At 56.7% G+C, this 26,839-nt stretch overlaps 1 protein-coding gene across 3 annotated transcripts in view; it reads left to right on the top strand.

The window, feature by feature from the left end:
* The first annotated feature begins 38 nt into the window (after positions 1 to 38).
* Positions 39 to 26,839, top strand: part of Cul4a (cullin 4A) — a 29,904-nt gene continuing 3,103 nt past the window's right edge. The window contains exons 1-18 of one of the 3 annotated variants that reach the window (XM_078016361.1): positions 47 to 241; positions 368 to 483; positions 7,087 to 7,190; positions 10,384 to 10,453; positions 11,050 to 11,123; positions 13,318 to 13,480; positions 13,840 to 13,929; positions 15,176 to 15,258; positions 16,506 to 16,573; positions 18,280 to 18,398; positions 18,736 to 18,928; positions 19,918 to 20,022; positions 20,166 to 20,276; positions 20,377 to 20,462; positions 20,709 to 20,816; positions 23,084 to 23,197; positions 24,783 to 24,888; positions 25,022 to 25,194. In XM_078016361.1, the coding sequence (XP_077872487.1) occupies positions 94 to 241; positions 368 to 483; positions 7,087 to 7,190; positions 10,384 to 10,453; positions 11,050 to 11,123; positions 13,318 to 13,480; positions 13,840 to 13,929; positions 15,176 to 15,258; positions 16,506 to 16,573; positions 18,280 to 18,398; positions 18,736 to 18,928; positions 19,918 to 20,022; positions 20,166 to 20,276; positions 20,377 to 20,462; positions 20,709 to 20,816; positions 23,084 to 23,197; positions 24,783 to 24,888; positions 25,022 to 25,194 (2,031 nt within the window). In that variant the 5' untranslated portion in view covers positions 47 to 93. Of the gene's footprint in view, positions 242 to 367; positions 484 to 7,086; positions 7,191 to 7,220; positions 8,631 to 10,383; positions 10,454 to 11,049; positions 11,124 to 13,317; positions 13,481 to 13,839; positions 13,930 to 15,175; positions 15,259 to 16,505; positions 16,574 to 18,279; positions 18,399 to 18,735; positions 18,929 to 19,840; positions 20,023 to 20,165; positions 20,277 to 20,376; positions 20,463 to 20,708; positions 20,817 to 23,083; positions 23,198 to 24,782; positions 24,889 to 25,021; positions 25,195 to 26,839 lie in introns of those variants that run through there. The other 2 variants (XM_021729420.3, XM_078016362.1) reach the window with 2 other exon arrangements.

A 26,839-nucleotide genomic window follows, 5' to 3' on the forward strand; every position in this document is an offset into this window, starting at 1 on the left:
GCCGGGGCGGAGGAGGAGCCGGCGCGCACGGACGGGGCGCCGGGCCGGAGGAGGAGCCGGCGCGCACGGGGCGGGGCGGCGTCCGGCCCAGCCATGGCGGACGAGGGCCCGCGGAAGGGCAGCGTCTCGGCGCTCGTGGGCCGCACCAACGGCCTCACCAAGCCGGCGGCGCTGGCCGGCGGCCCCGCCAAGCCGGGGGGCGCGGGCGGCTCCAGGAAGCTGGTCATCAAGAACTTCCGAGGTGGGTGCGCGGCGGGCGAGGGCGGCGGCGCGCGCGCGGACGCGGCCTCGGCCTCGGTCGCGGCCTCGGCCTCCCGGGCCGCCAGCCCGGCTCCCCGGCGCCGCCCGCTGACCGCCTCTTCCACAGACAGGCCGCGGCTGCCGGACAACTACACGCAGGACACGTGGCGGAAGCTGCACGAGGCGGTGAGGGCCATCCAGGGCAGCACGTCCATCAGGTACAACCTGGAGGAGCTGTACCAGGTGAGGCCGGCACGGCGCCGCGGAGGGTCGGGGGGCGGCCCTGCGGGGGCCCGGCGGGCGGGCGGGCGGGCGGGCGGGCGGCGGGTTGTGGCTGCCCGGCTCCCCGCGCTGCGAGCGGAGTGACCCTCGCCTCTTCCCCAGCGCTTGGTGCCTAGCGGTTGGAAATAAGGTTTGCAAACTTACTTTGTTACACTTCAAGTATGACGTCCCATCTCTAAGTAGGGGAAAATGGCCAGAGGCACAGCCCTTTGGATGTTTCACAGAAATCACGCTTTTTTGATGACATGATTTTACAGAATGAGGATCAAGTAGCCTAATGTCTACTTTTTATGTAACGATAGATCATGCAACTATTTCTATTAAGAGCCTTGAGTTTTAACATTTTTTTGTATGGGTTATTACAAGTGAGGACATCATAAAAATCATAAAGTACAAAAAAGAAAAGTTTTATCCCCTTTCCCACCACCCAAAGAAAATTATAGGTTGAGCATCTCTAATCCAAAAATCTGAAAGTTTCCAAGATTGTTTGAATACCTGCATAATGCCAGAAGTGAACTTCCACACCTGCCCACATGTTGACAGACTGCAGTCAAAACAGGTTCAGTTGAGCATGGTGGCCCAAGTGGGTACTCCCAGCGGCTTGGGAGGCTGAGGCAGGAGGATCATAAATTGGAGGCCAACCTGGAGAACATAGCAAGACCCTCAGCAACTTAGAAACCCTTGGCAGTCACTGATTGGCTCTCTCTCCAGGTGTCTGGCCAACACAGGAAGTACATGTCTGTAGGAAACCTGCTCTCCCTGCAGCCAGTGAGTTCCAGGTGTACATGGAACGACTCTGGTCTCAGTGTTCTCGGAGGTGCAGTAGGTTTCCAGTGGTTCTGATTTGCATTTCCCTACTCATATAAGCATCTTTTCCTGTGTTTTTTTTTTTTTTTTTGTCATTGCTTATGTCATCTTTGATAAAGTGTCTCCTCAGATCTCTTGGTCATGTTTTGCTGGGATGTTTTTCTTATTGAGTGTGTGGGCTCAGTGTCACAGGCTTCTTTCCAGCATGTGGCTTGCCCCATCCCCTTGCCATGCTCCCTGAAGAGCAGAGGTTGTCGAGTCTGAGCCCGTCATGCCTGCTTGTCCTCGTCTGTTTGTGATGGGCTCCTGGGTCTGAGGACTCTCTGTCTAGTGTAACACCACAGAGGTGTTCTCCTGTGACACTTTAGTGCTGGGGTGTACGTCTGGGCTCATGATTTTCTGTGTGTACGTGAGGCTAAAGCCACACGTGGCGTGCCCTGCAGACATCTGCTCCTGCTGGCACTGCCCGTAGAGAGCTTGCCCTTGCTCCCAGTTGCTGTGAGTGCCTTGTCAGATGCCTTTGTCTGGATCGGGCATGATGAGTGGGAAGAGGTGGCTGCTCTGGGTCCTTGGCATTTCATGAATTGTAGTTTTCTATTTTCCAATATCTATCAACAAGTCTGCTAAGATTTTGGTTGAGTTAACAAGTATCTGTAGATCAATGTGGAGAGAATTGGCTTCCTAACTGTCAATCATAGGGATGGGGCTTCCTGTATTTCTAAGGTCTTCTTCATTTTTCAGTATTTCCTAGATGCAGTGCAGGACTTTCATCTTTTGTGAAATTTGTTCCTAACTGTTTCACGTTTTGATGGTATTATAATAGCATTTTAAATGTCGGCTTCGGGTTCTCACTGTCATGAAGAAGTACCAGTGGTTTTTGGATCTGGTCTTGCTTTCCGCCAACATTGTGTGCTTCTATGGGTTTTCTGTACCTTCTGTTCTGCACACACGCTGTCTTGTCTGAGTGGAGCTGGTTTTGCTTTCCTTTGTCATCTTCGTGCCTGTTCCATCCTCTCCTTACCTCACTGTCCTGTTGGAACCTGCACAGGAGGGGAGTGGCCTGGGGCAGGCAGTCTCCTGGTCTTGGGAAGCTTTCCCCCTTGGCCTGTGAGGGCCAGGCTCCGAGATGAGGAGGTTCCCTTCTCTCTCAGTTTCCTGGGAGTTTTTTTCCACGTCTCTTGAGGGATGGTAGAATTTCTGTTTCTTAGTTAGTCCATTAGTTGATGTTTTTCCTAATATACAGCCAGTCTTGTTTTCCGGGTTGCATATGTGGGCCTGATGTGTTACCTGGTTTTGCATGATGATGGGTTTGCTCTGCTAACGTTTTGTTGACTTTTGTGTCTGTGTTCGCAGGGACACGGATGTGTTGTTTTCTTCTTGTATCTTTGTCCAGTTTTGGTGTGAAGAGTAATGCTGGCCTCAGCAGTTAAGTGTTCTCTCCACTCTGCCTCCTGGGCATTTGTGCAGGAGAGTCATTTCTTCCCTGGGTGTCAGAGAGGACTCCTGGTGGGGGTCTGGCTCTCATTGCAGTCGGTGCCTGGGTTCACTGCTGCGCCTGCTGCCTCTTCTTCAGGGTCCTGGTCTTCTGCAGCACCTCCTTTGCTGATACCCCACATTTCCACTCCCTACTCAGTTTGAACCTTCCTGCATCTGCTGTGTTTCTGCTCAACCTGGGACACGTGGGGTTTAGTTGTAATGGCCATTTCATTAGCCTCACTGCCCATTCTGTCTTCCGGTCTGTTCTGAGCTGGGTGGACTGGCTGGTTTCCCCCACTAGCTTACTTTCCTACTTCTTTCGCATCTGGTCATCTTTGATTGGATGTCAGACATGAGTTGTAACTGGTGCCCTGGATTAGTTTTATATTCCTAAAAATATTCTTGACCTTGGTTCTGACAGTTAAGTTATTTGGAAGCTGGTCTTTGTGAGTCTGACTTCCAGGATTTGTCAGGCCTGGCCAGAGCAGTGTTGTGTGCTCCTGATTCACCCCTGAGGCCAGGTGGCTTCACTCGGTGGGAACCTGCTCTCAGGGCTGCTGCCTGCACCTTCTAGATGGTCTTTCCTGGGCTGGGTAGTTTCTTCACCCCAGGCCAGACCCCAAGATGATGATCTCCTTGCTCATTTCCAGAGCCTCTGGCCACACCTCTCCTCTCAGGGCCCTCATCTGGGAACTCCTGACAGGAAGCAGAGCAGTCGGGGCCTGACTCCACCTCTCGGAGGTCACTGTGTTTCATGGCCCAGAATCCAGCGCTTTGTATTCTGTCTCATTTATTCCAGCAGAAGTGTTGGTCCAGTCCCTTGATTCTGGCCAAGTGACTGCTTTCACTTACTGCCCTGGGCCAGAAGCAAGCTTCCCCCCAAGTATCTGAGCACACACAGGCTCTGGTTTAATAAATACCATGGCTTCCAGCTGAGGCTGCCGCTCTCCAGGGCAGCCACCTGGTACGGGCTGCCCAGTGTCTTCTCCTCACACCATGGCAGTTCTTGCCATGCCTCCTGAGCAGTGATAGAACAGTAACCACAGACATTGTCACGAGCGTCATCTCCAGGTGTCCTGGGTCTCAGTTTTGAAGTTCTGAGGGCTGGGAATGCGGACCCCAAAACGTCATCACGGACTCCCTCACTGAGGGGGGATGCCACACTCCAGGGTGTGTGCAGCCTAGCAGGCTCACATGGGACTGTGGTCACATGGTGGTGGTCATCCCTGCAGAGCAGCACTAGTCTATGCTGGCCCGGCAGAGACACAAGCCTGCAGCTGAGGCCCTGTCCTCTGTGGCCCTCACCACCCATCCATCCGAGGGGCTCTGAGGTTCTTTGAAGGCCTAGATCTTCTACCTTTGCCCTTGAAGACCCGGTGGATCCACAACTCCCTGCTGAAGAAGGCCTATGGGAAATGCAGGCTGTGCTCCCCAGAGCTGAGGAGGGAGGCCTCGGGCTGGCTCTGACTGGACAGGAGCCCTGGCGACAGCTCTGAGGGAGCTGGCCCCATCTTCTGGGCAGGGCGGGAATTGGGAAGTGCTGGCATGGACAGCTCTCAGTGAAGGATTGCAAAGACTGAGGTGGAAAGCCATAGCGTGGTGGACAGATGGGCACATGACTGGATGGGCTGGTTGGAAACAGAAACACGTTAATCAAGAGTGGATTCAATTGTAAGTTGATGAAAAACAAGGGAGAATGGACCGTCTCCAGTCCTCAGGCCTAACAGAAAGGTTGTCACCTCCAGCCACTCTGCACTGGGGCCGTGAGGGCGCCACGCTGGCAGGCGCGCTGGGAGACTCCGGAGTCTAGTCCTTACTGAACTCTGGCCTGTCCACCTGCCCCTCCAGGCAGGAACCTGCAGGGATGACATGCTGGGAGCAGCCGTCCCTCCAAGGTGTGAGTGTGTACTGGCCTGCTGCAGCAGCGAGCAGTAGCCAGGACCACAGTATCCATGAGAGGCATGGCTGCAGACAGTGGGTGTGGGGTTTGCTCCTCCCCAGCGTGCACCCTTGTTGGGCCCAGTGTGACAGGGCCTGTTTGTCATTGTGCCTACTTCCCAGACACTTGGGGGCAGCTTTGCCCCTGAGTGTTCACACACAAGTCCGTGTCCTCCCACACTGGGTGCCCAGGTGAGAGTATGCAGGGGGCTCTGCCCACAGCTCCCTCCCACCACTGGGTGCCCAGGTGTGATGGATGCAGGGAGCCCTGCCCACAGTTCCCTCCCACCACTGGGTGCCCAGGTGAGAGGATGCAGGGAGCCCTGCCCACAGTTCCCTCCCACCACTGGGTGCCCAGGTGTGATGGGTGCAGGGGGCTCTGCCCACAGCCTGCCATTCTCACTGGGGCCCTGCCTGGGCTGGGTGCTGGTTCAGGGAGGTGCTTCGCTTCTGTGGCAGTGGACACTTGAGTGACGTCTGGGCAGCAGGAAGGCAGTGTGTGGGGCCATGTCTGTGCTGGCCAGCGTGCTCCTGGCCCTGGCACAGCCTGCTGCACAGCCCGTGCTTGAGAGACGTTGCTGGGCAGAGAGAAGAGCCGCTGAGTGCTTCAAGGTGCCAGCAGAGCAGCAGCAGCCAACCCAAAGCCTCGTCAGAGCAGGGGCCACCTGCATCCCAAGAAGGCCCTTGGAAATCACTACTTGAGAAAATGAAGAAAACTCCTGCGGAGGGCAGGCTCCTGCACTGTGCTGCACAGGAGTACAGCGCAGGAGCTTCCAGGACCCCTGCCAGGGCGGGACTGATGAGCAGGAGGAGACCCAGGCCCGCTATCACAGGAGACTGGGTCAGGACTCGGCACCCCTACAAACCTGCACTCCCTCAGGGCTGACTGCCTCCCTTGAGAGTCCCCAAATCCTCAGTCGTAAAGCCCAGGTACCTCCAGCGTGCTTCCTGTGAACAGTGTGGGCCGCGTCAGCCTTCAGTCCGCAGTGACAGCGTGCCGGCGTGGGGAAACGGGCTCCGGCTCCGGAGGGGCATTCAGAAGACATCCTGGCCAGGAGCTCTTCTGTGCAGGACAGTCATGCAGCCCGTCTTGGTCCTTGCAGTTTGTGGCAGCTGTGTCTATGGGAGCCACTGGTGACTGACGCTGGAGCAGAGCTTGCCTACAGCCATGGAGATTCTCAGGAAGAAGGTCCCAGGAGACCTTGGACTGAGTCACAGACACGGCAGGAGGAGCAGGGAAAGCTGGGGACCCTTACTTCTACACTAAGACAGACCGCAGGGGAAGTGTACCAACTCCTTGTTCTGCAGATGGTAAATCTGCTTCAAAGAAAAGATTTGGACGTTTAGCCGTTGGCACTCTAGAGCAGTTGTGAATGTTGGTGTCCTGCACGGTGGTGATCAATGCCCTCGATGTGGTTAGTACGGTGTCTGGCAGTGCTGATGTTAAGTGTTGGAGTTAGCACTACTACTGTGTTTTGATGGCACTTTACGTTTTTTCCCCAGGAAAACATTATGTTTTAGTTAAATTCAGATTCTTTTTCTGCTGTGTCTCAATTCTTTATATCCTGTCCTTTCAAATGATTGAAAACTACTTGGTTAAAAACACATATTTCTGTTTATGATCTTTCACATTTGAATTAAATGAGATTCTGGATTTGTACGTGAGATTTGAAGGGAGTCTTTGTTAGAACCAGTAAGAATGCACAAATGTTAGCCAGGTGTAGTGGTGCTCACCTGTAATCCCAGTGCTTTGGGAGGCTGAGGCAGGAGGATTATAAGTTCAACACCAGCCTCAGCAATGTAGTGAGATCCTCAGTGACTTAGCAAGACCCTGTCTCAAATTTTAAAAAAAATCCAAAGGGCTAGGGATGTGGCTCAGTGCTTAAGCGCTCATGTGTTCAACCCTCAGTATCAAAAAAAAAAAAGAAACAAACAAAAAAACAGTACAAACATTACTTGAAGTGAATAGAAATATTTTAAGAAAAACATTTGTCTCAAAAAGTTGCCTGTTTCTTCACTAAGACAGAACTTGGTGAAGTGCACGTGGAGCCACAGAGGGCGAAGGAGGGCTGCTGGCCTGGCCCACACGGCTCAGGAGCCCTCTGGGAGCTCCTCTGGGGAGGGGAAGCCCCTCTGCTGCGGTCCCTGGGCAGAGCCCACACTGCAGGCCCAGGGAGCAGAGCCTCCAGGATGCAGCTGTGGGACCACGCCTGCCCCAGGCTCCCTGGGGACCGACTGCAGCCAGGCTCAGCAGATGCAGCAGGAGCAGCAAGGGCCCTGCGTGGCCCCTGGGCACAAGGGGTGACGGCTGTTGCTGCCAGTGATGACTGCTCCCTCCTGCAGGCTGTGGAGAACCTCTGCTCTCACAAAGTCTCCGCCACGCTCTACAAGCAGCTGCGCCAGGTCTGCGAGGACCACGTCCAGGCTCAGATCCTCCCCTTCAGAGAATATCCTTTTGTGGCTCGTGAGGCGGCTGTTCGTTACCTAAGTCTTTAAGGCCGGATTGATGGGATTGAGAACTGGTGCATGTCCTTCGGGTCAGAACCACAGCACTCAAGGGCCCTTCATGCAGAAAGCTGACGTTTGTTTTAGCTTCTGCTCTGCTGGTAGGAGTGGAAAGCAGCCTGTTCATTGTGCCTGTGCCTGGTTGAAGTGTTTAGGGAAAGTTCTGGTGGCGTCTCAGTGTTGATTCTGTTCCTGGCTCTGCGAAAGCCCCCTGTCCTGGTTTCATGGGATGTGCAACGAATCCCAGGACAGAGGAGAGCTCAGAACCGGCTCCTGTGCTCAGTCTTGAGGCCAAAGCCCAGGAATCGTGAGGCTGGTCCAGGGGTTGGCGGGCACTCAGCCCTGTCTGACCAAGGCCCAGCTTTCCTGCTGGTGTTGGCTGGGCACTCCCAGCTGCAGGTGGCCTCTCACAGGATGGTCATGTGCGGCCTCTGTCCCACCAGGGCTGCACCTCCTACAGTGGAGGCCATGCAGGGTGATGTCCATGGGTCTCCAGGCGTGCGCTGCGGACGGGGAGGGCGTCTGTGAGGAGATGCAGCCACTCCCTCTGCTGTGGCTGCCCTGCCCTGCTGGGCCACGTGGGCACGCAGGTTCCGTCACTGCACAGGCTGTGTCTTCGCGTTCCTGGGCCCCGTCTCCACCTGTGGAAGGAGGGTCTGGGACCCCCGCTTTTCAGTTCTTTTGGCTCAGGGAACCCTTGGCCCTTGGCCCTCATCTTGGGTGGGTCGGGGCGAACTCAGGGCAGCCTCGTTGGTTGGATGTTGAGGCTCCGGCATCCGGGACCAGGTGCCCCCACTTAGGCAGGGACTGCCTGGCTGTCAGCGTGGGTGTTGAACTCTCCTGCAGCTGCTGTGTAGGCCCCCACCAAACTTTGACAGGGCTCCGTGCTGCTGACTGTGAGCATGTGCAGGATAAGGCGACTGTGCATTTGGGAACCTGCCAGTGCCCAGGCATCTCAGGACACACCTGTGGGTGCAGAGCGCCCCGTGCTCGAGCCCCGCCCGTAGGGATATCTACCGTAGGAGCCAGCTGCAGCCACTAGCGTGCCAGCACATCGTCTGCTGGGTTTCTCTCCCCCACTCCCAGTTTGCTTGAAAACTCCTTCTTGATTACCTGCTCAGATCCCCCCCGCCAGCGAATCCTGCCCTGTGATTGACTGAAGTGTGCGTTCATTCAGTTACTTGACAAGTGCTTGCTTCCGGCTTCTTGTACTCATACTGGAAAGCAGAAAGTGACTGCCCTGCCTGATGCCCACTGACAGTGCGTGGGCTGCAGACCTGTGGTAGAGCCAGGGCCAGTATTTCCTCTGGTGCTGGGACAAACCCGTGGTGTGAGACTCCCCACTGTTTCCATAGAAGAGGACAGAAGACGCTCCACATGCAGTATCCTCCTAGCTGTGTGGCATCTTGGGGTCAGACACGGGCGTCAGGACAGCACTGCGCTGGGCAGCGCCCTGGACAGCAGGATGGAACAGAAGGCAGAGTGCGGAGGGCATGCCTAGTGCTTAGGGGCTGTGATAGAGTTTATGGGTGGGACCAACCAGGAGTGCACTGGAGGAGTCGGACTGAAATCCATGACATGAGTAGCTGACAGGGAGCCAGGCATGATGATGGCGCACACCTGCAGTACCGGCACCTTGGGAGGCCGAGGCAGGAGGATCACAAGTTCAAGGGCGGGGGATGCAGCTCAGTAGTGAAGTGCCCTCGGTCTCATCCCTAGGACCACACACACACACACACACATGGGGTCAGACTGCCCTGTGAGGATCGCTTTGCAGAACAAAGACAAACGAGAATTAGGGGCCAGTGACAGGCCCAGGGCACCAAGCCAGCCATTTCTGAAAGGGTGTCACCTGCCAGCATCTGGCAAGGCCCTGGGAAAGGTCTGAGTGGAGTGGGATTCTGTCCCTTGAGGTGACAGATGCATGACAATAGGCATTCCTGCCACAGAAGGCCTTGTGAGCTCTGCAGCCAGAGTGCCTGGTGGCCACGCTGAGGGCGGGTGACATTGGACCCCCTGTGAGAGAGGAGATGGAGGTCCCAGGCACCTGTGCAGAGTTCTGCCCAGGAGACAAGAGCCCCCAGCAGAGGTCAGGAGTGGGAGCCATAGAAGGTGACACCAAGGTAGGGACCCCGAAAGCCAGGGCTCTGACCTGTGGCAGAGTGGCCAGCCTCTGAGTGCAGACAGCACAGGGTGGGCCTTTTCGGCAGGACGTCTAAGTGCCTGGGGTGTGTGCTGGGCTGTTCCTGGACAGGAGTGGGTGGCAAGACTGTGTGACCAGCCTGTTGCTATGGAGAAACCAAGAACACTTTGGAGAGGGTTCCCAGTTCAGAGGGAGGAGCCGGCTGGCGAGAGGAGAGAGAACCAGAGAGGGCCTGGGCTCTTGGTATGGAGCTCAGCGCAGTATAGACCCGGGTCACATGGGATCTCCCCCTGAGGCCTGGGCTCTTGGTATGGAGCTCAGCGCAGTGTAGACCCAGGTCGCACGGGATCTCCCCCTGAGACTGGGGCCTTTGATGGTCCTATAGACAGACAGTGTGTTTGCAGGCTGTAAGAGGCCCACCAGTGTCTCCTCCGCTGCCAGCTCCTTCCAGGCGTGCACGGGCACCCTCGCAGCCAGCCCCCAGAACCTTCAGCAGGGCTGCCTCCAGCAAGTGCCGTTTGCTGGTTGAGGCTGTGGTCCAGCCTCCCTGCCTGTGGCCTGGTTCCCCTGGTAGGGCCTGAGCATACCAGCAAGGCTGTGCAGGAAGCGGTGAGAGACAGAGGGGGAGCAGGGGTGAGAACGGCTGTGGCCGAGGGTTTGCAGGGTGTGCCTGGGTTGATGTGGGTGAATGAGCCATACCTGTGGCTTGGGGGTGGTGCCCTCAGTTCCTTGGGGCTGCTGTCACACAGTCCCTTGAACTAAGTGACTGTAAATCACAGATGCAAGGCTAGAGGTCGAGGCCAGGCACTCAGGTCAGTGTCTGGTCAGGGCATCTCCTCCCGGCATGCCCATGCAGAGGGGCAGGTAGCTCTTGGGGTCTCGTGGACTTTTGGACACAGGGCGGAGTGCCAGAGCGTGGCTGGGGCGGCAGATGTGGGTACAGAGGGTCCAGGTGGCGCTGTGCCCGGGAGGTTTCCTTAGCACCTCTGCACAGACGCACTGGACAGCCTTGTGTTCCTGAAGAAGATGGACACCTGCTGGCAGGACCACTGCAGACAGATGGTGAGTGTGGGCCCCCTGCCGCAGCCCTGGGGGAGCACCAGTGAGCAGGACCCTGCCCTCCCCCAGGATGGGGAAGCCGGATGGCTCCAGTCTCCTCTCTCCTGAGCTGGAGGACAGTCTGAGGTATACTGACCAGTGTGACTTAGTGTGGCCTGACTGTTGGGACCTGGTGAGGGTTAGTGCAGACTGAGTACCTGCTCCCTGGGGTGCTGCTCTGGGCTGGAGCTGGGCGAGATGCGGAAGCCTGCTGGTGGACCTGGGCAGCCTTCTCACTTGATTTGGGAGTCAGGTTGCACAGGTGCCCAGAGCCTTGCCGCAGTGGGATGGGAACTAGTCTGGAAAGCTGGGGGCCTCCAGCAGTCTGAGGCGCTGTCACGCCGGGCGGGAGATTACCAGGCGTAAGGCCGCTTCGCAGTTCCACAGTCAGGGTAGTCGTCTTGAGAGCCCAAGGTCAAGCACAGCAGAAGAGTCAGCTTCACGAGTAAGGCCTGGGGGGCGTCATCTTGGCATCAAGAAGCAGTTGAGCTCCACAGTGGCGCACGTGGCGGTGCCCAAGAGGTCTGCTCTGGAAGGACAATTGCTCTTCTGGTCCCCAGATCATGGTCAGAGGCATCTTCCTGTTCCTGGACCGCACCTATGTCCTGCAGAACTCCCTGCTGCCCTCCATCTGGTGAGTGCACCGCCCTAGAGCTTACCTTGGCTTTAGCTGCCTGGTCAGCCGTGGTCACAGATGCCAACACAGTCCAGCTGGGTCTTCACCAGGAGAGAGGGCGAGGTGGACCTGGACTTCCTCGTGCCTGCCTTGGGTTCTGTGGCCCACCCCTGGCCTGCTGTGGGGTAAAGACTCGGGGACGTGGCTTCTCCCTCTGGCAGCCTGAGCTTGAGCCTGGAGCAGTTCTTGCAGCTAAAACTGAAGGCTGCTAGCACTTGCCCGGGCATGATGCCCAAGGGCCCCGTGGGCCTGCCCCACCGCCGACAGGGTCTGGCCTCCTGGCACAGTGTGGCTGCTCGTGTGTGGGCCTGTCCTTCCTGCCCTTGCTGCTTGTCCTCTCCCTCCTGCAGGGGCTGTGCAGGGTGGGACCCCCTCGGCTTCCCCAACTGACGAGCTTGAAGCAGAGGCCTGTCTAACCGAGCCCTGTCTCCTTGTTCTCTGTTGATGTAGTCCACTGCTTTCCCACTTAACAATGAAGTGACGCTGCACCTGCTGTCGCTCGCTCTGCCGCCCCGTCCAGGTGGTGTGGCCGCGCTGCTGCGTTCCCCCCAGCCTGCTGATGTGTTCACGTAATTGGAGGCTGTGCGGGTCTGTGCCTTCCTTCGGAGGCGCTCCCCTTCCTTAGCGCCATTCCCCGTTGCTCCTTTACTCCTCTGACTCTTCTGCCCCCACATCTCATACTAGGTGTCCACGTGAGCCATGAGATGGTGGGCCCTATACAGAAGGAAGCCGGGTGCACAGGAAGGGATGGGGGTGGTAGCAGTGATGAGGGCACTCTGGGCAGCGTTTCCTCTGTGCGGGGCGTCACTGCTCCTGCGGCCGGCAGCGGGGTGCCCAGCACTACCGGGCATGAGCATTACCACCCCTGTTCTGTGGAAACTAAGGCACAGAGAATTGGAGTAACCTGCCCTGAGTTGCCAGGATCCCTGGCTGAACTCTCGATTTGTGGGTAATTTATACCATAGCTCGTCACATGAGCATGTCTGTAGTGTAAAGCAGGCTAACAACCTCCAGTCCATCATACGGGCCAGCAGAGGCCCCGTGCCTGGGTGCCTGAGGGCAGTACTACAACAGGAGGGCCAGCTGAGGATGGCCTGGGCCTGAGCTTTGAAGAAAGAGCCAGGGTGAAGAGTCTGCAGCTGAGACGATGGAAGAGCAGAGCAACAAGCCCAGCAGAACAGGCCTGGGCGGAACCTGGTGGCGTCTAGCCCGGGTGACACAGGGCCTGTCAGGAGGAGTGTGCTCGGGCTGCAGTGCAGTCTCTAGTGAGGAGCATTGGCCACCTGTCTGGCACCACCTCCCATGGCACAAGCTCACACATCGACTCCCCTTTCCACAGTGAGGGAGAAAGGTGCAGAGAGGTTAGGTTCCCTGCACACAGCCAAGAGCAGGGCTCAGAGTCAAACCAAGTGGCTGTTGGCCGCCCATGGCCCTTCACTGCTCCAGCCAACGCAGGCAGTTCCTCTCCAGTGCACAGGAGAGTCCTCTGGTGTGCTGTGCAGTGTGGGAGGGGGCTCTGGCCCGACGTGGCTCACGGCCTTGTCCACCGTAGCACGACACACCACCCCTGGGCTCACACACAGCCCCGTTGCTGCTCTGGAAGTAGGTTGTATGGTTGGAGCCCAGTAGCTGAGTTTGTCCCCCTTCTTCGGTGGGGTTCAGCAGTTAGGGACCCGCAGGAATCCTGAAACAGTACAGAGTTGTGTCAGACACGTCTGGGTGGTCACCCCAGCAGCTGCATCGCCTCCCGATTCCAGCTGTGAGTTGAGGGCTTAGGACTTGAAGATACCCACCCGGCACCAGGGCCCTGGTGCCTGGAGAGGGAGCTCCGAGCCAGCAGAGGGAAAAGGACAGGTCCAGTGCCAAGGCTCCCCAGGAGGAGCAGCTGAGCTGGGCTTGGGCCGGGAGTTGTGCCCAGCGGTGATTGGGCTGTCAGCTACAGACGCGAGCTGAGACCGCACCTCCACTTGGGATGGTCAGCTTGACCTTTCCAGGAAATGGGCATCCTGTAGGGAGGGAGACCAGGCCTCCTGGACTGCCCAGAAATGATTGCTTTTAATGTAAGGGTCCATGGAGAGCAGCCCCGATAGGGCTGTGGACAGCTGGAGTGGAGGCCCGAGACCACGTCTGTTGTGTCTTCACCATTATCCAGGGACATGGGGTTGGAGCTGTTCAGAAACCACATCATCAGTGACAAGATGGTTCAGAGCAAGACCATCGATGGGATCCTTCTGCTGATCGAACGGGAGCGCAGCGGGGAGGCTGTGGACAGGAGCCTGCTGCGCAGCCTGCTGGGCATGCTCTCGGACCTTCAGGTGAGCTCCCTGTGCAGGAAGAGGGAGGTCACTGACTTTTCAGGAGGGCGTGGTACTCTCCCTGACCGTGTACCAGGGGCCACTGGAGAAAGACCGACAGATGTGAACACGTTAAAAACGATAGTTATCTTTTATAGCAAATGTATCGTAAAATCAGGTGGCAAAAGTGGACATAAATGCCAGTACCCTGTAAAGGACAAAGCTACACCCTTTAATGGGCTAGTGCCCGCAGGGAAGACAGTGCTTGGGGAGCCCTGCGCAGGTGGTGTGGGCAGCTGGGCCCAGGGCTGCCGCAGGAGTCGGTCCCTAGCCCTTGAGGCTTTGTCACTGAAATTGGTCACTAACCTCTTGTTTCTTAGGTATATAAAGATTCGTTTGAGCTGAAATTTTTAGAAGAAACTAATTGTTTATATGCTGCAGAAGGCCAAAGATTAATGCAAGAGAGAGAGGTGAGACCCTGGGGTGCTTCTGAATCTCCTGTCTCTTTAGCTGTGCTCTGGGGCAGCACCTCAGGGTCACCTCCCCCCGCCCCAAGGGCCTTCTCCTGGGGAGGAGCTGGGTTGGCCAGAGTGCCCAGTGGTGAGCTTATTCCCATCCTGGTAAGGATCTGCTTTCCTTCCCTTCACTCAGAAACTGCATTTCTGTCTTCCCCCTACAGATAAAACCCACAAGACATTTTCTGAAATAGTAAAGGATCTCAAGTTTAGTCAGGGAAAATGAGTAAACCCTGAACAGGAAAGAAAATCCAAAATTTTTCATCTCTAGGAAGCATTGGGGAAAAATTTCCCCCAATCCTTACGTAGCCGGGCACGGTGGCACATGCCTATAACTACAGTGGCTTAATTAGGCTGAGGAGGAGGGTCCCAAACTGAAAACCAGCCTCAGCAACTTAGCGAGGCCCTAAGCAACTCACTGAGACCCTATCTTTATTTATTTATTTATTATTAAATGTTTATTTTTTAGTTTTTTAGGTGAACACAATATCTTTATTTTTATGTGGTGCTGAGGTTTGAACCCAGTGCCTCATGCATGCCAGGCGAGCACGCTGCCAGTTGAGCCACATCCCAAGCCCGAGACCCCGTTTTCAAATGAAGTCTTTTAAAGGACTGGGATGTGGCTCAGTGATTAAACACCCCTGGGTTCAATCCCTGGTACCAAAAAAAAACTAGTACAGCTTCCCAGATATGTGAGCAGAGCCCTAAGGGACTCCACTGGGCTGACCACCTAAGGGACTCCACTGGGCTGACCACCCTGTGTCACCTGCAAAGCACAGCACAGACCCTGGCTGGTCCCAGGCCTGGTTTTGGACGGGAGCCTCGCGTGAGACACAGCCTGGCAGCAGCTCTGGGGTCGCGTACAGCATCCTCGGAGACCTCTGCGTGATGTAGGGTGTCAGCTGCCTACTGGCTGCTGTGCCTGGGTGCAGGGTTGTGGCAGGCCCAGTACCCTCCTTCCAGATGACACTGCAGGCCATGGGCCTCAGGGAGGGAGTGACGTTGGGCAGGGGCAACATCAGGCAGCCTGGGCCTCCTGAGGTGATGGTTCACTCCCAGCTGACCTCCTCGCCCCGGCCCCTGTAGTCGTCCATGTTTGTCTTGAACGGGCTCTTCTTAATTTACAAGGAAACAGGGTTTGGGTTCTTGGGTAGAAGCAAGGATCTTTGTGCTACTGACGTGTTCGGTGTTCCTTCGGAAGGTCCCCGAGTACCTTAACCATGTGAGTAAGCGCCTGGAGGAAGAGGGAGACCGCGTGATCACGTACCTGGACCACAGCACGCAGTGAGTTGCTCACGGGCCCTGTGCACGGAAGTCAGGTGCCTTCCTGCCTGGGGTTGGCTCCCCACAGTGTCCCCACTCCTGGCACACTTTGCTTCTGCTGTCCATGCCGTGCTGTCACTAGTGAGTGCCACGGGGAGCGTGAGGACTTGGCTTCCTGTGGCGGAACACACCCTTGCCCTGAACTTTTTGGCACACATCCTACGTGACTGCAGTACACTAGGGAACGGTCACGTTGTTTTCTCTTTCTTGAGGCCAAGGAGTAACGAGGGAAGGGGGAGTGGCCTGAGTGTCCATTCCAGGGAAACCGAGCCCAGGACTGGACAGGAAGGGGCAGAGGTGAACATGGTCACGTGTGCAAAACTCAGCTCCAGGGTGGAGGGCCAGGCAGGAGGAGAGAGGAGCAAGGTCTCAGCAGACAGGGCGCCAAGGAAGTGCCCATGAGCCAGTGCAGCCTGTTCAGAGGGCACGGGGGGAGCCCACAGCCGCGTCTGCCTAGAGCCAAGCTGCACAAGCACGGGCAGGGATGGGGCAGCAGGCTCGAGGAGTCTTCACCGCCCTGCACGCCCCCTCCCCAGCCACTCTCCATCCTCCATGGGCTGCCGCGGTCTTACATAGGTGGCATGTGACAGAGTTTCCCCCCAATTCTCAAGTGAACAGACCTAAGGTTGACAAGCCTCAGGATCAGATCAGACCCTCTGGTCTGAAAAGATCCAAAATGGGGTTGAGCTGTGGGTCATAGACAAGCACTCGGAGATGACCTGTGTGTCATGTGGACGTGGTGTTTCGCCTGCTGAGTCCCAGACCCTCAGGCGCCCGCTCTGTGTGGCCCTTGTGCACTGCAGGTGGGGTGGGGACGTCCAGGAGACGCAGAATCCTGTCTGTGGAAACAAGAGGCAGAAGTGGGTGTGGGTCTTGGGGCTGCCACAGGAGACGAGGGCGAGGACCTGGGCCCGGTCAGCGAGGTGCGGGGAGAAGGCCGCCAGCACAGCAGGCTCACAGCCCAGGCAGGCCAGCCTGCCCAGGGCCCCACATGCTGCTCAGGAAGCAGCTCCAGGGCACAGCCAGTGCGCTCGCTGCCCGCCAGCGTGGCCATCACCCTGGGCACCCGCTCTCTGCCGGGCCCCACCGTGCCCTTGAGCAGGTTGCATTTAGAATATTGAGAAGGGCCAGTGAGAAGCTGGGCTGTGGGCACCTTGTCTCGTGGCTGACCAGTCCTGTTCCTGGCCTGGCTCTCTGCGATTTTACAGGAGACCACTGATCGCCTGTGTAGAGAAGCAGCTGCTGGGAGAACACTTGACAGCGATTCTGCAGAAAGGTCGGTCCCACTGTTTGAGTGGACACGAGTGCTGGCCTCCCACAAGCAGGCAGGATCAGCCTGGGGGAGGGTCCGGGCATGGTTCTCACCGGCATCGAGAATCTGCAGCGAGCACCCAGCCGGCGATGGGAAGGTGGATGGTTGGGAGGAGCGGCACGGCCTAGCCAGCCCTCCAGCCTAGCAGCCATGCAGGGAGCTCGCGGGGGGCCATCTAGGAGCAGACACCTGTGCTCCTGGGTGTCCTACACATGCTGAGCCCGTAGCCATCGAGAGCCTCGGCAGGTGTGCGTGGCCCATTGTTGAGTGGACGGCCAGAACTGGGACCCCCAATGCACAGGCACACTCCTCCCGGTCTCCTGAGGAAGAGAACAGGCTCCGCACCTTGCATGTTGCTTCCCTTCCTGAAGCTCTTTAAGTGGCCGAGTGGCCCTGACCAGCAGCCTGGCCTTTCAGAGCCCCTGGCACTTGGTCATTCTGTGACTTCCAGGTGTTCAGGGCCGTTCAAACCCATCTCAGATGCATGTGGGGCTGCAGCTCTCCCAGGCCACTGTGCCTGGGGTCCAGTCTGGGTGGTTCCACGTCATGCCCACACATGTTCTGGCTTGAGCTCTGCTCCATGATAGTAGCCCTGTCCCCAGCGAGACCCATGAGCAGGGGATCTCCAGGTGCCAGCTGGGGAAAGCTGAAAGGGGAGGCTAGGTGTCCCTGAGCATCAGTGGTCAGAGAAGACTAATGGGTGCTGGTCTGGGTCCCAGAAGACCCTCGGCACCTGCTCCATGGCTGACATGGTGCCTGAGCCCCGGTTCCAGTCCCAGGGGTTTCCCCCTGCACCCCAGGAAACCAGCACAGCTGCCTGAGGACCTCATACATCGTCCACCCAGAATCTATGTCTTGCAAAAAAGGAAGACCCCACGGGAGGGCAGAGGTTGTGTGCGTTTGTGTACTGCATACTTCGAGCAAAATGGTTGTGAGAAAATGGCAAATTTTATGTGTAAAAGCGTATTCTGGGTTTTGTTAGAAGCTTTTAAAAAATATAAAATTTTAAATTTTTAAATTTTTTAAAAATTTTAAAATTTTTTAACAAGACACTGTTTAGGATTTCAGGAAAATAAACTAGAAAACTAAAAAGCAAAGGTCTTATTTGCATGAGTAGACAAGGAGTGACAAGAGATATGGCAGGCGCTGGGGACCCTGGCTGCAGCTCGGCAGTTCTCTCACTGCCTGTGATATGCAGGCCGCCTCACACTAGGTGCTGGGTGTCTGAGAGCTCCCGGCCTCCCCAGCCCAGCTGCCTCTCCAGGTTTAGAACTTGGCTGCAAACACTGAAAATCTAAAAATGCTACATTAGATCCTCCGAGTGTCTGAGAAGTTTCTGTCTCAACTTATTATGCATGAGAGGACCAATCCACTAAAGATCAGATCTGAGTTGATCTGTGCAAATACGTTTTACTAATGGGTCAAACCAGAGATCAGATAGCCACATGGTGGGTCTCCAGGCGAGTATCTGGAATGCTTCTCTGGCTGTCGCCCCAGTACTGGAACAGGAGCACCGGTGGCATGAAGAAGTCAATGACACATCTCCCAGGCCCACCTACCAAGGCCTACCTCAGTGTCCACCTGGGCCAGATCACCACACAGAGACAAGCAGCGTGCTGTGTGCTTCTCGGTGCTGGGGTACTGCCCTAACCCCGCGTTTCTGCATGTAGGGCTTGACCACCTGCTGGACGAGAACAGAGTGCCCGACCTCACGCAGATGTACCAGCTGTTCAGCCGTGTGAAGGGCGGGCAGCATGCGCTGCTGCAGCACTGGAGCGAGTACATCAAGGTGCGTGGGAGGGTTGTGAGTGCCGGGCAGCAACTGCCTGTTCCTCCAGGTCCCCGCGCAGGGAGGCGCATGCAGCCTGCTGGGTCACTGGCATGGACACTAGCTCAATCCCACTGTGCCTTGGGATGGCAGGACACAGGGCCTCGCCTGCTCGGGCAGCACTTTGCAGCAGCTCCCTGCGTGTCCTGCTCCTCAGGGGCACTGCCAGGTGCCAGCTCAGGACCTCTCAGCCCCAGGGCTCTGCCCACCCCAGGATGGTGGTTGGCGTCTGCAGGCAGTTCTGATGGCCCTAGGCCGCACTGCCTGACTCTGGCCTGGCCCCTGGTTGTTTTTGCAGACTTTTGGGACAGCAATTGTCATCAACCCTGAGAAGGACAAGGACATGGTGCAGGACCTGCTGGAGTTCAAGGACAGGGTGGACCACGTGGTGGAGGTGTGCTTCCAAAGGAATGAGCGCTTCGTCAACCTGATGAAGGAGTCCTTCGAGGCCTTCATCAACCGGAGGCCCAACAAGCCCGCCGAGCTCATCGGTATGCGTGACAAGGCAGCCCAGCAGACCAGGTTCCCAAATGTTGGGCTCCTTGTTGGGGGCTCGTCACGCCCTGTGGGTACACGGCACATAGAGGCTGCACCTACGTGTGTGCCGTTCCACGAGGGTGAACATGGCCTCGCCAGACAGATCTGTGCTGCTGGGCTGGGCGCCAGTGTGCTCCTGGAAGGGTGGGCGGGTGCTTGGCCTGCGTGTGTGACTCAGTCTTTCCTAGCCCTTTACCTTCACAATTCGGCATGGAATAGGATGAGACTGGGGAGACTTCAGAGGGGACAGCATGTGGCTGTTTGAATGATCACCTTTGTATAATTACTTCATCACAGTATCAAAATAATATTTTAGAACTCAAACTTTATTAGCCAGTAAAAGTGTTTTAAATTTGCAGTAGTAAAGGGCAAGGGGTCCTGTAACACAGGGGTTCGGAGTCTGTTGACTCTTGGTGTCAAGCGGAGCAGTGTTCACCAGATGGTTGTGTGCTTGTCTGCACACTCAGAATGCCCCACACTGAGGAGTCCTCATGCGCCCATACTGACACTTGGATTTAGCCTCTTGAAGCCCTAAATTCTTCTGTGAGAAGGTCACCTCTGGGCTTATTTCTTGGCTCTTGAAGTTGTACTTTCCAGCCTCTGTGCAGTAGCAAGTCGGGAACCCGAGGGTTAAACTGGAGTCAGTTTCCTTCTTGATTGGGTTAGAAGAGAGCGTTCAAGCCCCTTTGTGACTCTGTTCAGGCTCTGGGGGGTGTGTGTTTTTGCGGAACTGAAGATTGCAGATACTTACCCTGGAGTGCCTGGGTGTCATTGTGCAGAGGTGCTGCTCAGGGATTGCCTGAGGAAGAGAGGCAGGCCCGCCGCCCCTTCTCCCTCTCTCCCTGTCCCTTCTGTGTGAGACACAGGGCCTGGGCGTGGGAGGCAAGCACTCTGCCACTGAGCCACAGCCACACGCTGTCCCAGCTCACTCTTGCTCGCACAGCCAAGCACGTGGATTCCAAGCTCCGGGCGGGCAACAAGGAGGCCACAGACGAGGAGCTGGAGAGGATTCTGGACAAGATCATGATCCTCTTCAGGTTCATCCATGGTGAGCACGGGGTGCCGGGGGCCCCAGGCTAGCCAGGGGGGCCTTCTGGACGGAGGCCCTGGGACAGGACAGCACTGGCCTCTGTGGCCACGGTGCGTCCTCTCAGCCCTGACGTTCTGTGTGCTCTCTCTGCTTTCACACAGGCAAAGATGTCTTTGAAGCATTTTATAAGAAAGATTTGGCAAAGAGACTCCTCGTTGGAAAAAGTGCCTCGGTTGATGCTGAAAAGTCGATGCTGTCCAAGCTCAAGCATGGTGAGCCTTGGGGGCAGAGGGGGGCTCCTGGCCCTGGGGCAGCGGGGCAGGCTCCTGTGTCTCTGCTGGGACGCACTGCTTGGTCTCTCCTGTGTCACAGAGTGCGGGGCCGCATTCACCAGCAAGCTGGAGGGGATGTTCAAGGACATGGAGCTCTCCAAGGACATCATGGTTCACTTCAAGCAGGTGAGCAGAGAGGCTGCAGGTGGCACACTGGTTGACTGGGTCTAGCAATGTGTCCCGTGGGCCATGGCCAGAAGAAGAAGAGCAATTCTAGTGTTGCTGGGACCTGGCGTTGGCCCGAGTGGTCTCTGTTTTGGGCACTGGCACGCCTGCTGACACTTTATCTTGAAAACCACCCATTTCCTCACCGGTCCACCAAGTGTCTCTGATGACCTTCTAAGCTCACTGTTTTGGACCCTGTGTTTTCAGCACATGCAGAACCAGAGTGCCCCAGGCCCTATCGACCTTACCGTGAACATCCTCACCATGGGGTACTGGCCCACCTACACACCCATGGAAGTGCACCTGCCTCCGGAGGTAAGCACGGCCCTCACGTCAGACCCACCGTGCTCAGACACGCTGCCCAGGGACGGGCTGTGGTCTCTGAGGAGCGGGCTTGGAGTGGACCCCGCTGGCCCCGGTGGACCCACCTGCCTCAGAGTGCTTCTCCCTGAGTGGCTGCTGGTCCACTTGTCTTCAGTGTCTGCGGGGGAATGTGGAAGCCTCCTGGTGGAGGAGACCCTGGCAGTGGAAGTCCCGCGTGATGGGGGAGGGGGCTCCAGTGCCCAGGAGGCTTCCTAGACAGGGCCCACGACTGTGGTGAACGATGAGTGGGGCCTCCCAGCTGGGGGCTGGCGAAGCCAGACGGGGCAGAGCTGGGCCCACAGCCTCTCCTGGGACGTGTGCACCTCACTCCCAGACTCGGCTGAGTGGACTCTGCTCGGTCTTCTCTTGTCAGTGGCCTTTGAGGTCATCTATTTTCTCCATCAGTCCCCAGTGCGGTGCCCTCGCCCCACATGCTGGCATGTCAGTCGCCCTCTGGCGTGTGCAGCGCCCACACCCACACTGTTCTGTCCTTGGGCTTCCCTGACCCCAAGCGCTGCCCACCTCTGCCTCTCACCCGTGCCTGCCGGGGCCCAGTGCACCCTGCATTCGAGGTCCCCGCTGTCCCTCGGGAGCCTCTCTGCAGCAGCTGTGCTGGCTCCTCCCGAGACTGCCTGCCGTGGCTGGAAACCCTGCAGGCCGCTCCCAGCAGGCCTCCCGTGGCCACCAGTTCCTTACTCTCAAGGAGCACGTCAAGCCAGGTCCAGGAGCGCCCACGTGAGCGCTGTCCCCTCACCCTGAATGCTTCTGTGGTCTCTCCCAAGAGCACCAGAACCCCTGTCAAGCCAGGAATGCCCAACAGAAGGCCTATCCCAGCTGCCTGAGAATGTCCTTTATAGCATCTTTCTGGTGCCCCAGTGTAGCCCAGGGTGCGGGCAAAGGAGTGGTGCCAAAGGAGTGGGGCTCTGAGCGGGCATCACGCTACCCACCCAACACCCAGGGAGTGGCGGTGGGTCCCGCCCTTTCTCTTGGTGGTAGTGATATGTGGCGAATGTCTTTGCTCTCCAGCTGTGTCCTGCACGGCTCTGCCTGGGCTCATCCACCTGAGGGACAGGGCTGGATTCCCAGCTCCGCCCTGCTGCTGAGGAGCAGCTTCTGTTGGAACAAGTTTTCTTCATTTCTCTCACTGCTAGGAATCCAGGGTCCTTGGTGCTCCCTGGTGTCTGCTCACACCACCCCAGGCTTGCTGGACAGGGCTCCCCTTGGTGACCACCCTCATCCCAGGTGCTCCCTGCCAGGCAGGCCTCCCTCCTCCAGGCCCTTCCTGGCCAGTCTGCAGCCGCAGCCACCCCACTGGTGCTGACTCTGGCTCTGGGCCCTGCACGGCTTTCCACTGTAGCCCTTCTGCAGCCACCAGGTCACCACCTCTCACAGCTGGGTGAGACGTTGCACTTTCCACTCAGTGACGGGCATCTGGGTGGTTTCTGCCCAGGGGTTCTTAGAAGATGGGGTGCAGATTTTTATTTGAACATCTGTGGTCACTCCTGGGGAAGTTCCTCCAGTAGCATCATGGGCTCACCTGGAGCCCCTCCAGACTGTCCCCACATAGTGCTCCACTCCACCTTCCCTTCAGCAGTCACGGCCTCCTACATCCACCACTTCCTCACCAGCACTCCCCGCCTGTCCCCAGCTGCGGTCACTCTGAGAATATTTGTTTTAGTCTATTTTCTGTTGGTGTGACAGAATGCATAAGACCAAGTTCTTCGTAAAGAAAGACATTTCTTTCTTTTGGTTCTGGGAAGAGGCTAGGAAGCCCAAGGTCAGCGGCTGTGTCTGCTGAGGGCCTTCTGGCCGGGCGGCATAGGGTGTCAGGTGGCGGAGGGCTGGCGAGAGTGACTTACAGTGCCCATTGAGGCACTTGTGCCCTGTGGGCAGGCTCGCTGTGTCAGACACCACTCTCACCACAGTGCAGCGCAGCTTGTCACTGTCCTCTGCCCAGGTGTCAGGTGGGGGGAGGGAAAGCTGGGACCTGAGCAGGTCAGGGCCTCTGGCTGCGGGCACCATCTCTCTGTCCAAGCAAGAGCCAGGGGTGACAAGAAACCCCAAGGTTGGGATGGAGGGCATGTTCACAGGTGATGGAGTCAGGGAAATAACCCTGGGAACATGGGGCCGCACTCTGATTGAGCTGCCGGAGACTGCAGACACCGCAGTGGCCGGCTGTCAGCCAGGTGCTCAGGCTGCCCGTGTCCCCGTGCCCTCAGATGGTCCGGCTCCAGGAGGTGTTCAAGGCCTTCTACCTGGGCAAGCACAGCGGACGGAAGCTGCAGTGGCAGACCACGCTGGGGCACGCTGTCTTAAAAGCAGAGTTTAAGGAGGTAAGTTCTTCTCTATCTCACGGCGTTTCACTTTGCCTTGTGCGTGCAGTGTTGGGCATGGAACCCAGGGCCTCGCACATGCTAGGCAAGCGCAACCACGGAGCCACAGTCTCGAGCCTTTTATTCTAGTTTATTTAGAGACAGGTTCTTGCTAAGGTGCCAAGGCTGGCCTGGAACTTGTGACCCTCCTGCCTTGGCCTCCCTAGTCCCTGGGGTAATAGGCGTGCACCACCACGCCTGGGTGTTCACGGAACTTTTTAAATTGTCATTGAACCTTGAGAGCAAAGAAGGAAACCTTGTTTGGCACAATTGAGCCCTGGGTTTTCTAAGTCAGTGAGCTGAACAGTAGTTGAGGGTTGGTATGGTGTCCAGTCCGTCAGGGGCAGTGTTGGTGTAACGGGATCAAGCAGAGACTGGGAGGTGCGTTCTGCTTCTCAGCTGGCCAAAGGGTTGCAATTCAGACACAGGAAGGAGGGCTAGGCGCAGTGCAGAGGCAGAGCATCGCCTAGGACATGTGAGGCACTGGGTTCCATCCTTTGCACCACATAAAATAGATAAAAATTTTTAAAAATTACAGTAAGATGTCACTTCTGACCAAGGGACTGGCTGAAACAAGGGGAGGGGCATCATGGGGCATCATCTAGCAGCTCAGCACTCGGCCAGCCTCTAGGTGGCCTGCGCCGCTGCCACCCTCCAGCTCCAGGGTTCTTCCTGCTGTTTTATTTTCTTCCTTTTGTTTTAACGTGCCAAGCCAGTAAATAAGTTCTGACATATCCCACGGGCCCCAAAGGGGCTCTTTGACAACTGAATGGCGGTCTTTCCTGGATCACTCCAGTTAGAGAGAGAGTGCCCACTCACACGGGCTGCGGTAAGAGTGGTCAGTGGAAGGGAAGGCACACGGAAGGCATGCTGGTGAGGCGGAGTCCCTGTGTGTGCAGTTCTGTAAATGATGTCCCTCAGTTCTGTAAATGATGCTTGGTCGCCTGCACTATGCAAAATAGTCCCAGTCTCCTGTTCTGCACAGCTGATACAACATGCTTGTCTGTGTGGGATCGCGTAGGTTTCAGTCCTTCTGTGCACGTCCTTGCACATGCTCCTGAGGGTGACCTGTTCATCTGCCACCCCAGCCTCTGCCTTGCTAGTGTGCTGCACAACTGTAGGCCACCACGCCGCTGCACACAGAGCCAAGCTGGTCTACCCAGGGGGCCTGGCAGCCCCTCCTTGTGTCCCCTCAGTACAGAAGTGCAGCCTCTCTCAGCGGGGACAGGCTCAGCTATTGGCACTCTGGGCTGTTGGGGACGAGCCCAGTGGGATGGCCCTGGCTGACCCAGGCAGAGCCATCCCTGTGCTCACCCTCCCTGGCCACCTCCCAGGTGAGCCTCCTCCCTCCTCTGGCCTCAAGTATTCCTGCTGCCACCAAGAGGGCCCATAGCTAGAGGAGGTTGGATGGCAGAGTATTCCTTCGTACTTGGTGGTATTAGTGAGTTCTTTGTCCCTCACAAAAAGTCTGAGAGCAGAATGCTTCTTCTTGGTCTGCCTGGGTGCCGAGTGCAGCTCTTGCAGCAGCGATTCTGTTTCCTCACAGGGGAAGAAAGAGTTCCAGGTGTCCCTCTTCCAGACGTTGGTGCTGCTCATGTTCAATGAGGGAGACGGATTCAGCTTTGAGGAGATAAAAATGGCCACCGGGATAGGTAGGCAGACTTGTCAGGACGTCCCAAAGCCCGTGCTCCCCCAGGAGCTGGTGGCGGCCCGTCTCTCCTCGTCTTGGAGGCTCTCATGGGTTCATGCCGACCTGTGCTTGCTCTTGCTTTGCCTCCCATGCAGAGGACAGTGAACTGAGAAGAACGCTGCAGTCCCTGGCCTGTGGCAAGGCGCGTGTCCTGATCAAAAGCCCCAAAGGAAAGGAGGTGGAGGACGGGGACAAATTCCTCTTCAATGCAGAGTTCAAGCACAAGCTCTTTAGAATCAAGATCAACCAGATCCAGATGAAGGAAACCGTACGTACAACACTCTCTTTTTATTGGGTGCTCACCAAGAGATCATTGGTTTTCATAGTGATTCTAGACAGAGGTCCAGAGCGTTTTCTAAAACTAATTTGAATACCTGTGTTTGTAAAAGCACTTATTTTCACGTAGCGTTCGTGAGCTTTATAGTCTCCATGAGAAGGAAACTTGGAAATCTGTTCAACAGCAGCTGTTCCCACTCACACGGTGATGTGCTGCGTCAGCTCTGTGGCAGCAGATTCTCCTGGCACAAAAAGCAGGTGGATTTTCAGAACTGGGTACCTGGGCCTGGGGCAGGAGCCTGCTGCAATATCTGTGTGGTACCATGACAGTGTGGCAGCGTGAGCAGGGAGCAGACCCTCGAGTGTCTGTGGTGTGGACGGACTCCAGACCCCAGCTCTCACTGCTGCCGCAGCACCCCATAGCCCGCATGTGGGGCAGGTTCCAGCCACACCTGCACGGCGCGTGCCAGGGCTCATGAAGGGGTGGGGCCACTCCAGAGGACAGAGGACACCTCGGATTAACCCAGGTACCCACAGGTACCTCTCCAGCTCTGGCTTTGACAGTGGGAGGCTTCAGGAAGCCAGACAGGAAGTACATTCAGATCATTCGCAAGGAAACTCCTGAGACCAGCCACAGTGTAAAATGATGTTGACTCACATCAATAATCCTCTGAAATTAAAGTAGTATTCCATTTTCCATGTGAGTGGGAAAAATGTTAAGAAGTCTGGTGATCTCCAGGGTGGCAAGTGTAGGGAAATAGACGTCCTTTTTGGAAAGGTGTTGAATTGGTGCAGGCTTTGTGTGCTCATGTGCATTTACTTTCCTGAAAGACTATTTTCTTAGCATCGTTCTAGATTCATAGCAAAATTGACAGGCAAGTGTAGAAGTTTCGCACATACGCCCTTCCCTGCCCCACGTGGCTTCCCCACCATCCACACCCCAGTTGGCACAGTGAGTGAGCTACAGTGCCTCGATACCACGTGCACAGCCTGTGTGGGGTTTGCCCCCAGTGCTGTGCCTTTGGTGGGTTTGCAGTATTGTGTCAAGTGGTGTCACTGCCCGCCTGCCCTCTGCCCTGTCAGCTCCTCCCTGCCCTGGCAACTCCTGGTCTTTCACGTCTCTGTGAGTCTCACTTCCTGTAGAACCTTATATGGAACCTATCTGGGCCTCTCAGGAGGGCTCCATCTCTCAGCAGCATGCTCCAAGGGTGCAGTGAGCATCCTGGCCTAGATTTTGTGGGGTGGTTTCCACCTCTAAGGGCAGGTTGGCATCTGTTACAGATTTGGGTGCACATACCCTCCGCCTGCTCTGGATTACAAATGTCGAGTCGTCATGTTGCCACGTGTGTGCTCCCACGGTGGCTTTTTTTTTTTTTTTTTTAGTGAGAGAGGAGAGAGAGAGAGAGAATTTTTAATGTTTATTTTTTAGTTCTCAGTAGACACAACATCTTTGTTGGTATGTGGTGCTGAGGATCGAACCCGGGCCGCACGCATGCCAGGCGAGCGCGCTACCGCTTGAGCCACATCCCCAGCCCCCACGGTGGCTTCTGTGGCATGCCTGTCACACACTGTTCTTACTGTGGGAACGTTGCGTGCGTACCATTTCTGTGCACTGACCCCTACCGCTGGTCCCTTCT

The sequence above is a fragment of the Ictidomys tridecemlineatus genome, chromosome 6 (assembly GCF_052094955.1).
Source record: "Ictidomys tridecemlineatus isolate mIctTri1 chromosome 6, mIctTri1.hap1, whole genome shotgun sequence".
NCBI classification, from domain to species: Eukaryota; Metazoa; Chordata; class Mammalia; order Rodentia; family Sciuridae; genus Ictidomys; species Ictidomys tridecemlineatus.